The sequence below is a fragment of the Adiantum capillus-veneris genome, chromosome 10, assembly GCF_014529385.1.
Source record: "Adiantum capillus-veneris isolate H3 chromosome 10, ASM1452938v2, whole genome shotgun sequence".
Taxonomy (NCBI): domain Eukaryota; kingdom Viridiplantae; phylum Streptophyta; class Polypodiopsida; order Polypodiales; family Pteridaceae; genus Adiantum; species Adiantum capillus-veneris.
Window position 1 is genome coordinate 130,818,000 of NC_140940.1, and position 11,461 is coordinate 130,829,460.

Genomic DNA, 11,461 nt, shown 5'->3' on the forward strand with positions numbered 1-11,461 from the left:
GGTACTTGCACCGATCGACTTCTTATTTAGGTAGTGGTCATGAGATGCATAGTTATCAATATTATTGTTTGAAATAGTTGTCCCTTATGCAGGGTTGCGCAATGCACCAATTATTTGTCTACTATGAAATATGCAAGGCCTTTTGTAACTATGCTGATTTTGGCGTAGTTGCATCAGTTTCATCTTATTGATAACTACGCTTCACATGACCACATCCTTAATGCAAAAGAAAAAGGGAGGGCAAGCTCCTCAAAGGCTACCATTGCATAAGGACAATGTGATGTGATCAATTTGGATGACTTCCGAAGTCCACATATGTTATATGGCGAAGACAAGAGAGCCTATTTAAAAAAGAATGTACTAAAATAGACATCCCCAAAAATCAGTGCGTGCAAGAAGCTTCTTGTTGTTTACATTTTGCCTTAAATTATGCTTAGCCATGAAGCTGCAACGACTTTTTTTTTGAGAGTGTCCCCTGTCTTCTCTTATTGTTGTTAACCTTTTTAACCACTAGTACGGTCGGCCGCCCTCGCTCTCTCCCCCTCTCCCCCTCATTCATATAAACCGGAACTCACCGGATGCAGCAAACTTTGACACGTAGCACTGGAAAACCAGTCTCCTTAATATATAGTATAGATTTTTGTTGATGTACTTAAATTTGGATGGTCGTTTCCATGACCGTATCGACAAGGTGCTCCTAAAGATAGGACAAGACTTCGTGGTGGTGCCCATCCCTTGGAGTCTTCCTTGAGTTTCAACAATGTGCTTGCTATTGTGCTAACAAAGGTAAGGACCTCTTGCCACTAGATTTGTCAATGCATCACTTTTATGCTCTCAAGCAAGACTTCAATAGCATATACTATGTCTAAATGGATGCCAAGATGTTCATATTCAAGTTGCATGTATTTAAATGGAGCTGCTACCGTAGCAATAATTTGGCCATAAGAATTGGCAAGTTCTTGACTCGGTCGAAGAAGTGCTTAAGCGGATGGTGTAGGGAATGGTCGTTCAGTGACCATTCCCTGTTTTAATCAAGGCGATCGGCGGAGGCCGGGAGCCTGATTTAAACTGGGAATGGTCACTGAACGACCATTCCCAGCCGTCACAATCCAAGGGAGGGGGGCCAGCGCCGACAGCAACTTGTGTGAGCATTACGGGCAGAGAAAGCGACCCTAGGCAGATTACGCGATGTTGACAGCGATTGCAGGCAGATTTCGAAAGTTGACAGTGGCCTTCCACGTAACGCGACATTGATGTGTACGCCAATGATTGGCCTTTGAAAAGAATGTGTTCCATTTGCTGATGTGTCAGTCATCGAGCGGCTTTAGGCAGGAAGTTACGGCTTTTAATCGCCTGTAGATGGAGGGCCACGATCTGCAGCCCCCCTCCCGTGGACTGACGGTGTAGGGAATGGTCCTTCAGTGACCATTCCACGAAATAATTGCTCCCGCCATGGCTCGCGGCGGCTTTAGGCAGAAAGTTACGGCTTTTAATCGCCTGTAGATGGAGGGCCACGATCTGCAACCCCCCTCCCCTGGACTGACGGTGTAGGGAATGGTCCTTCAGTGACCATTCCCCGAAATAATTGTGACCGCATGGCGAGCAGCGGGGAGGCCGCGAGCCATAGCGGGAGCAATTATTTCATGGAATGGTCACTGAAGGACCATTCCCGACCGTCACAGTAGAGGGGAGGGGGGCCAAGCGAGTGTGAGGTCTGCACTGTGTAGATCCGTCAGTTTTCGACACATCAGTAGGCGTAATTCTGACTGCTGACTTGGAGCACTCTCATTGCAACATGGCACAGATATTCCAGGTGATGAGGTTGGGACATTTTACTGGCTGCGTGCAGAAATTCCATCTATTGAGTTGTGATGATGCTACTGGAGGAGGCTTTAGTCCCATGACGACTGCTAACATGTCCAAAATCCGTCGGCTGCATCCATAAATTCTGTTGTGGAAGCTGCTGCCAATGGACGGCTCAAATGCCGTGCCCCCTCCTCAAGATTATTTGACACCACTTGTGTCAGGTGGGATCAATGGTCGCCATCAATTGGGAACGGCGGGATTGATTTTGTGTCGTCCGATGGCGAATTAATCCTCAAGTGATCGTCATGTGATCACAATCGAAGTGAACCCCAAGGAAACTCAATGTGAACATCAAGTAATCGCCAAGTAATCCCCCTATGATTCCCAATTGAAATGTGATCACCCTGTGAACGTACCTATTTCAAAGTGATCACCGTGTGACCCAAACCATTCTAAAGTGATCTCCAAATGATCATCGTGTGACCCCAACCATTCCAAAGTGATCTTCAAGTGAACACTGTATGATCCGCACCCCGTCACTTTTACGATATCATATTATATTCTCACCCTCTTTTCAAGTGGCGCGCGATAGCTTAATGAGAGAGTCGATGTCTCTAGTGTGGGACGTGGGAGGTGGTGGGTTCAAATCGTGGACGAAAATCGATCGGAATCTTTTTATTCTTAGAAATAAATAAACGGTCCACATCTTTCAAAGATCTTGGATCACCGATCCCACCTCACAAAGTGGTGTCAAATAATCCCTTGGGTTCCCCCTAACCCTGGACTGTGACGGATGGGTAGTATCTCTTCCACATTGACTCTGGGTCTAAGTCCATTCTCATTAATTAATTTCAAGGCAAGATTCCTTCTGGAACGAAAAGTTCAAAGGCAAAACGCACATATTGCCTCGTCAGCAACGCCCTCCGGGTTGCCATGGAGTCCTCAGTCCCGCGCCTGCTTTGCTATGGACATGTTGTTCCACAGCTAGGAAAGTCACGGCGAGCCTCCAACTTCAATTCAAGCAGTGCATTCCCATGCCATTTGTGTTCACCACTTTCTGGACCGACTATATGCTTGCTGCTCGGCAGACAGAGACACAGAGAGAATTCTCTCCGCCATGAGTCACTTGCATCACTGCATTTGAACGATGGGCCCGGAGCAAGGCGGGGGGCAAAGCACAGGCCTGCTCTCTAGTGGATGTCCCCTCTCTCTCTCTCTCTCTCTCTCTCTCTCTCTCTCTTCGCAGCACCCCTCAAGTCCGCCGCTTGGCATTCCTTTTCCATTGTTGATTATGGCATCTGGGTGCAGTCCCCTTGGCACTTTGCCCGTCGAAGGCATCAAACACTGCATGGGCAGCCTCCGCTACACCTACAAGAAACCCAATGCCCTCATCTGGTCGTTGAACACAGTTCCATAAGCCTTGCTTGGCTCCGACTGCAATCTTACCCTGCGCAGCAAATATGGTGTTCTTGCACTCGAGCTCACCACCCTGTTTCATCTTCCCGTGTTGCTGCCTAGAAAACTCCCACTGCCGGTCTGCGTGCGTAATCTTGTCCTTGTGCATGATAGTTTTGGCGGCACAAGCTAAAGACAAGCTCCAAACTGGAAGGCACACTGAGTGTCGACCCTCCCTCACCATCCTCTGCTACACAATCGCGCCTCCGTTGAAGAACAGAACAAAAATCTCTTTGTCTCTCTCTCTCTCTCTCTCTCTCCTTCCTTGACAGACGGCATCTCTCTCCCTCTCCTCTCTCTTCCACGCGGCATCTTTCCCCCCTTTTTTTTTTTTGTCCTTCAATGGTTCAACCTAAGCGAGCATCGTTGTACATCGTGCTGACGAAAAGCTACAAATTTTGTTATTTTTAGAGAAATTTGATCTCACAACTGGGAATTTTGGAGAAATGAGGACAAACTTGAAACTGTCCCGGTTTCCTTTCCTTTTGCATTCAACCCTTAAGGCATCACCCAAGATACCTCCTAAAACAAATGACAAAAAGATTGTAGCGACATTCTTACTTGGGATTTTGGGTTTCCTCCAATTCCCATGTACCAGGAGTCCAATGTTCAAAAAGGAAAATGCCCTCCTATTTGACGACTACTTGTACAGCAACTTTTCAAATGATGAGGGCACATTTATTATCTTGCCTCCTATAGGCACAGATAGAGAATCAATGACAAAATTTAATGACAATGTGTTGGACTTTCGTGTGCGAATGGGTGCAAATATCAATAAGAGGACCGTGTTGAAACAGTAAAAAAAAAAGGGGCCCTACTTAGAAAGCCAAGGATCTTGACCTTGTTGCAGGGCAAGAGAAAAAAGCCCCCATGGTTGTCCAAGTACCTGCTTGTGGCCTTGTAACTCCCCTCGCACGGCAGCTTTGAGCATCGTGATGAGAGGATACAACCCGTCGGCGAAAAGTAGGGGGCCAACCCATAGATCCTTACATGCACTCCAATGGATCATATGGAGCCAGAAAAAAAAAGATAATAAACTTTTTTTTCCATCTTGGTGCCAAGCAATTGTTAAATCATTATGTAAGTCGATGAAATTGTCACTGTGTGTTATGCTTTTCCAATTAAACTTGCAATTGTTTGAGAAGTAGATAGACATTGCAAGAGACCAAAAATATGTGAAGGAAGATTGCACAAGAAGTAAGACCGCAATAACTCCTCGTATGACATGCTGCTGTAGATGTACTGAAACACATCACTTGCTACCTAGTATACATTCGGCTTACCATGTACCACACGTTGGAAACTAAGGCATCTAACCAAGTGGCATGATGACCAAGACAGGAGTCTTTGTCAAAGCTATCCCCAACATCAAGGGCATCACTCATATTGCTGTGGTGACAAAATATAGATAAGCCCCCACAATGATCACTACATGCATAGTCATGGTTTGGACACCGACCATTGGCTATATCCTCATGTACTATTTCCATATTTGATTTGTTCATGGGACACATCTCTGACATTGATTTCATACAAGATCCAATTGACATCTCGTCACCGATGAGCAATATTTGGCTGCATTGAGAAGCTCCATCACTCGATGCACTACCAATAATCCTGTTACACCATCTCAAGTAAACTGCCCTATGTGATCCCATTTAGTTTGGCTTTTAGGTATTTACTTTACTTATTTGTCAATCTAGGTAGTGCAATTTAGTGAGATTTCTATATAAGCAACCCCTTGCCTCACTCATTCAGTTATTCATTGCCAAGGCTGATTGGCTCAGGAAACTCCCTCCCTCCCTCTCTCTCTCTCTCTCTCTCTCTCTCTCTCTCTCTGTGGTCTCTATGCTTCTGCGTCGTCAACTTGGACAAATCCACCCTTCCAGTTCCAATTGCTCGCGTCTCTCGAGTACCACACCTTTCTCGCACATTAGTAGAAAAAAATTGGGCATCATGACAAATCCACCCTTCCAGTTCCAATTGCACGTCTCTCGAGTACCACACCTTTCTCGCACATTAGTAGAAAAAAATTGGGCATCATCTCAAATCCAATGGTCCTGTAGCACCATGCAACAGAGTACAATCGATGCTTTAAATTGTGAAGCAGAACCATCACTGCCACTTCAACCTGCTACATCTCTCAAAAAACACTAAAAAAAATGTTGCACAACAAAATGTGATGGCCTTGTCTCATCCAACAAATTCAAGCACTAAACTATGATGTCTAGGCCTTTTTTGATGCATATAAGGGAAAGCTTCTCTGAAAAAGACAAGTTGCACATGGTATTCCCAACAGTGTTGCAACTACTTGAACTTTCGAACAAAATATGGCTTGAAACCATCTGAGGGAGATCTTTATCTCGAGATGTTTCTCCCTAGAATCTCCTGTAAAGGTCCTCCATACCTAACACTAATGCACAACCTTGTTAAACGGACAAGGTTGTATGTACTGTAATACATACAAACAATCGCATACAATGCTCTCAAAGTTAGGTTAACAAAAGTTCCTGCAAAACTTTCCCAAATCTTCTGGAAAACCATGGACCGTATCGATGAGATGCTTTGCAAACTTATTCAAAGGCTAGACAAGAGCCAATTCTTTTTTCAAAATGCAAAATGTTCATTAAAAAAACTGAGGAAACTTTAGACACTCACCACTTGAGCACCTTACACCTTCACTTTCAGAAAACAAAGAGATAACTGTTAATGTCACTCAGGTGAGTACCTTACACCTTTAAATTGGCTTGGTTTCCATGAAAAATGGACGGCAGGTATACAAAGCAATACGGACAGTGGAGAAGCTTGTTAGCCATTCTTCAAAATTGCAGACTTCAAATATATGACCGTGACTATGGAAATAGTGCAGGCATCATCAAGAACTCACTGCTCTCGTGCATCAACAAGCTAAGCTCACACCTTCTGCTTTTTAGGTACCCTGTAGCCACCAACTACACAAGCATGATCCCTTTCAAAAGGTTCCAAAGTAACTTGTTCTGCTGGCTTGAACTGCTCCTTTTGCAGCTTCTTCACTTCCTGTGCAAAGACAGCTTCTGCAGGAACAGTGGAATCGATACAATTGGCCTGTTTTCAACCAAAAAATAAGTCATACTCTTCTTCCAAAGTCCATGTATAAACATGCCTTGGAAAATGCATATGTACATACACACAAATGGAGACACAACACAACATTTTGGCAGCTTTTGTGAGATGACAAGATAACAATCCTCGGCAAAGGTTATCCGCTGCACAGGTTTGTTTGTTTCAAATCGAGCCGATTACCGCAGAAAATCGGTCAAGAATTTCGATGACGCATGCAGCTAACAAGCGTTGTTTTTTATATTCACACTCTCATGGTGCAATCACCCACAACACTAAGCAATTAATCGATCTGCAATATATGTGTGTGCACGCGCGCGTGTGTGTCATGTCGCATCTTTTCACAACATGCAAATGAGCAGAGTGGAAATTCTCCGAAGATGGCCTTTGTGAAGTTCTCATAAAGACACGCACACTCCCATGGACGACTTTGAACAAAACATTATGATTCTTTAACTGATATATTATCCGCTGCATGGCTTTGTTTGTATCAAATCAAACCAATTACCACTTTTTCCTCAGAAAATTGGTCAAGAATTTCAATGACACATGCAGCTAAGTATCCTTGTTTTTAAGTAGTACTCTATTTGCGTGCATATTTAATTGATTGAATTACACACTCATGGTGCACTTACCGCAACCACCCACAACCACTACTGTGTGTATCATGTCGCATCTTTTCACAACATGCAAATGAGCACAGTGGAAATTCTCCGAAGATGCTTGCAGACAACCTGGAACTTTATCTGGAGGCTTTTGTGAAGTTCTCCTCATAAAGGCGGACACACTCCCATAGACGACTTTGAACAAAGACACTATGATTCTTTAACTGATATATTACCTTGATAGATATTACAAAATGACCTCCATTCTTCAGGAAGTAGTGAGCATTCAAAGCAACGATTCGTGCCTGCATCAACAGCCCAAAACTCTAAATAACCAATACAAATACTAAAGTAAATATTGCACATCTGCAACCATACCTTAATTAGTAAACTATTTATGCATCTGCTAACACAAGAAGATTCAAGCACAAGAGACTCACTGCTAGCTATGGCAGTGTAAAAAAACCAGTGAATCATTGCTACTGCATCATTTCATGGATTATTGTCAGACACCTAAATCTGAAGGGGAATCCAGAATTCATCATCATTTGCAGATGAGCTTAATAGAGCATGCCATAGGGGATACCGGCCATGAGAAAATTTAACCAAGTTTTGTTAGTGTGGTGTCCTTTTCACTACACGATAGCAAGGATTGACACAATCAAGTCCTCCAAGCCTATATTGGACATGTCATAAGAGGTGAACAACATCACTGGCATTGAGAAAATTTAAACAAGCATCATCAGTGTGGTGTCCTTTTTAGCAAGAATAGCCACAATAGTGTCCTTCAAGCCTATACTTACACTATGCCAAGAAAATAAAATCGCCATAAAAAGGACATGCACAAGAGAAAAAAAATACAGCATAAACGAATTTGCCACAAGATTTCAAGGGACAAGAATAGAAGAGATCAACAAAATTCATATACATAAATGAAACAAGAAGCCCAAGAATTCTCATCAGCTCCGCCATGAAGGATGCAGATTATATGCCACATATGAGTCCTTACTATTACATGCACAAATGCATCTATATATTCCTCATTAATCCAAGATAAGCCCAAATTCACCTTTAAAGAAAAGTGCAAGGTATAGACTCATGGTAGCCCCCAAACAACATAACCATCAAGTCCATCATAAATAGCATTGACCACATCCCCACTAACATCACCATGCCCAATTGTGGGTGTAGAACTAGGTACCAATATAGGAAATTTTTATGCTCACACACAAACAACCCCTTGTTAGTCCCTCGCGTGATCCATCCTGCACACATGACATGACATAAGCCAAACTCACACGTAGCGAGTGGACATCAGGCTCACCTCCCAGCCATAGAGCCAATACGGGCTCACCCCCGAGTCTCGGAGCCTGCAGCCAAGCAGGCAAGCCTCTACCACAAGGGCCGGTATCCCATACCACCAATATGGGTGTGCGGGCAGAGCTACAAAGGGCCTAGAGTCCAAATGTGGTGATCACACCAGATGTCTCCCAAATGAGACTCAAGTCCTATTTATAGGACTTCATAACCAAAGGGCCAGGTACACATCACATTGGCCGGACAACCCATCCTGATGTCTCGGGACGTAACACCCCCCCACACACGCAAGAGCATACATCAATACAAAGATCCGCACACTGAGTTTGTCATAATTCTGGAGATGCACGGCAGCAGCCATAATGAAGCCTAGCACTAAAGGAAACATTGAATAGGAAGTATTCAATAGTAGTTGTTAGGGCACATGCATCTATGCCCACGTGGATAAGCCAATGGCAGGCAATCAAGAAAGCCGCAACAGTCACTAGAGCGGTCTTAGTAGATATTCGAAGGGCTTGCAGGTCACAACAATAGCAAAAACTCACTTGGCTGAAAATTTCAAACTAATAAGTAAATCTTTCATCATAGCCAGTCCTGCAAACACATTACAGAGCTGAAGGGAAAATTCATTGGCCCAAAGTCGCAGTTGGCATCAGCAAATGGAGTATTTCAGTCACCAGTCGTGAAGGGGAATCCAGAGAATCATCATTTGCCAACTAATAAACACAAATGGAAAGAAGTGATGAGGAATGTGCCACCTTAGACAGAATCTGCAGCATCAGAGGGTGGAAAACTTCAGTCAGGAATTCATGAAGGGGAATCCAAATGAAATCATCATCTGCCAGCAGACCAATCATAGTAGCCATCAAGTTACAGAAGGGAAAGTTTCAAAATGGTTTTCAGAGGTTTCGATCTATGTCTGGAACGCCATCCTAAAGGTTTCGTTAGAAAATTCAGAATAAAAAGACACATAAACATGGACACTAAATAATCACGCACATAGCACAACATGTCAAGAGTAAGACAAGAGTTGGGCATATTAACTGCTGGAGAACTATAAGGCTTACATAAGCATGAAACACAAGTTAAAGTTCTGGGCTTCATAGACACGTGAGGTTTCAGAAATGCTTCCCAAAGATCATTTGTGGAAAAAACAAGTTTCTATGCGACTGAAAGGTCAATGCCAAAAGGGATGAGAGATGGGCCAAGGTGGCCCCATCTTCCAACTGGAAGAGTGCCAAGCAGAATCATGAGAAAGCCAATAACAATGTGTACCAAGTGAGTACACAACATAATATCATATAAATGAGACAATATTCTTCACAACGTGTACATCAGTGGCAAGCTGCGGATATACAAAAAATACCCCATAGCTATTAAAAAATATGAAATACGTATGGATACCTGATCAGGTTGGGCAACATCTGCAAATATCACATCAACCATCCCTACTAGCATGCGGTATCGTTGAGGATGCCGGGCATCTTCAATGATCGGTATAACATTTGTCCTCTTCTTGGCCATGTTGACTAAGTCACGCCCACTTCTGTGAGAAAACTCTACTGCATAAACAATGCCTGACTGCACCAGAAGCAAAGTCATAACGGGCCATTTCAGGACAAAAACTCCACCTTTGCAAAACTTACCGGTCCCACAATGTCTGAGACGTGAGAGACAGTTGTTCCGGAAGCAGCTCCTAGATAGAGCACATGTGCTCCAGGTTTCTGCAATAGGACCAAAATAATCTTATAATAAGACAAGGACTTGGACTACATAAAGGAATAAAGACATCATAAGACCTACAATCCAGATGTTGTCAACACCACCCAAAATGGCTGCGGCCAGCTTTGAGCGGAAAGGGTTCCAGACCCTGTATTCTACCTTCTTTCCTTCTTCAGCCTGCAAAAGTTCATAAAATTAGAAAAACCGATGGATGCCACTTACAGAATCTGAGGCTACTACTTCCACACTACACCAACCGTCTCCAATGAGCAAGACACTACACAGAAAATGGCATTTGCTGACTCTTAAGCAGCTACAAGACCAAACACCCTTCATATGTACAAAAGCCTACTTTAATCACACAGAACTCACAATTCAGCTTAAAGATTTCACTGACCTCCACAGATACTCGCTTTTCTCCATAGACACTTTCACCCGAAACCATGTTCAATGTGACAAGAGCATCTTCCTTAGCTTTAGCAATAAAGACACCTTCATGTCTGTGAGGCTCAATGACAACCTTGGCCCCTCCTCTCATTCCACCTCTTCCTCCTCCACGGCCTCCTCTTCTGCCACCGCGATCTCCACCCCTTCCACCTCCTCGACCGCCACCCCTTCCACCCCCAAAACCTCGTCCACCACCACCTCTGCCTCGACCCCCGCCATCACCTCCCCTGCCACCTCCACCACGACCTCCACCACGGCCTCCTGCACGTACAAAAGTAATGAGTTCTGCGCAAAAGGCAGAATTGACATGCCGAGAAATTCAGAAAACCTGGCATACAACAGGCTCCTCAACACCTGCGCGCGCGTGCGCGCACACGCACACATAGAGAGAGAGAGAGAGAGAGACAGAGAGAGAGCTAACCTCGTCCGCCCCCGCCTCGAGTAAGAGGAGGCCTCATCTCCTGCAGACTAAAGCAGTTCCAGCAGACAGTTCAAGGGTTTAAGCTGTGGGAGCAGCAAGAACCCTACTACGTTGCTTGGTATGTGCTACATTTACATGAATAAGCTCTACATTATTATGGAAAGCTTGCCTCTATGCTCAATAAGGTTTTCTTGAAGACATTAAGAACAACTAGTACAGCCGGTAGGCTTTGCCCGCCTCTCTCTCTTTCTCTCTATGCTTCAAGAATTGCACGCCACACCCGTCGCTTGAACTGTTGACGCGTGGCAAGGAGGGGGGGTCAGAATCCCTCCCCCCATTATAAATAGTGTAGATATAGATTCCTCATTTACATCAATAAGCTTTCCAACATTATGTATTATGGAAAGCTCTTCTATATCAGATATATGTGTTTGCGTGTTCGGGCACGTGCATGGACTCGTGCACACAAACATGAACATTCTCAAGACAATCTCCACCCTCTAGCCCACATTGACAAAAAGCACTCCAATGACGAGTAAAAGTGTGCAAGGTCGGGTTTGCCAGAAGTCCCAAGACGTTGTGCAAGCTA

The 11,461-nt window shown here is 44.2% G+C and overlaps 1 protein-coding gene and 2 non-coding genes across 3 annotated transcripts; all 3 read right to left on the reverse strand.

The window, feature by feature from the left end:
- Window positions 1–5,943: 5,943 nt before the first annotated feature.
- On the reverse strand, window positions 5,944–11,014 carry LOC147449651 (rRNA 2'-O-methyltransferase fibrillarin 1-like). Its single transcript, XM_086522042.1, has 7 exons — window positions 10,873–11,014; window positions 10,402–10,712; window positions 10,086–10,181; window positions 9,929–10,006; window positions 9,687–9,863; window positions 7,202–7,270; window positions 5,944–6,345 (listed from the first exon to the last, which is right to left on the reverse strand). The coding sequence occupies exons 1-7, from the start codon at window positions 10,907–10,909 to the stop codon at window positions 6,175–6,177; spliced, it is 939 nt and encodes a 312-aa protein (XP_086378168.1). The 5' UTR covers window positions 10,910–11,014; the 3' UTR covers window positions 5,944–6,174.
- On the reverse strand, window positions 8,931–8,997 carry LOC147449652 (small nucleolar RNA snoR60). The gene has a single exon (XR_015189570.1). It is a non-coding gene; the product is annotated as a small nucleolar RNA snoR60 (small nucleolar RNA).
- Window positions 9,057–9,126, reverse strand: LOC147449653 (small nucleolar RNA snoR60). The gene has a single exon (XR_015189569.1). It is a non-coding gene; the product is annotated as a small nucleolar RNA snoR60 (small nucleolar RNA).
- Window positions 11,015–11,461: the final 447 nt, after the last annotated feature.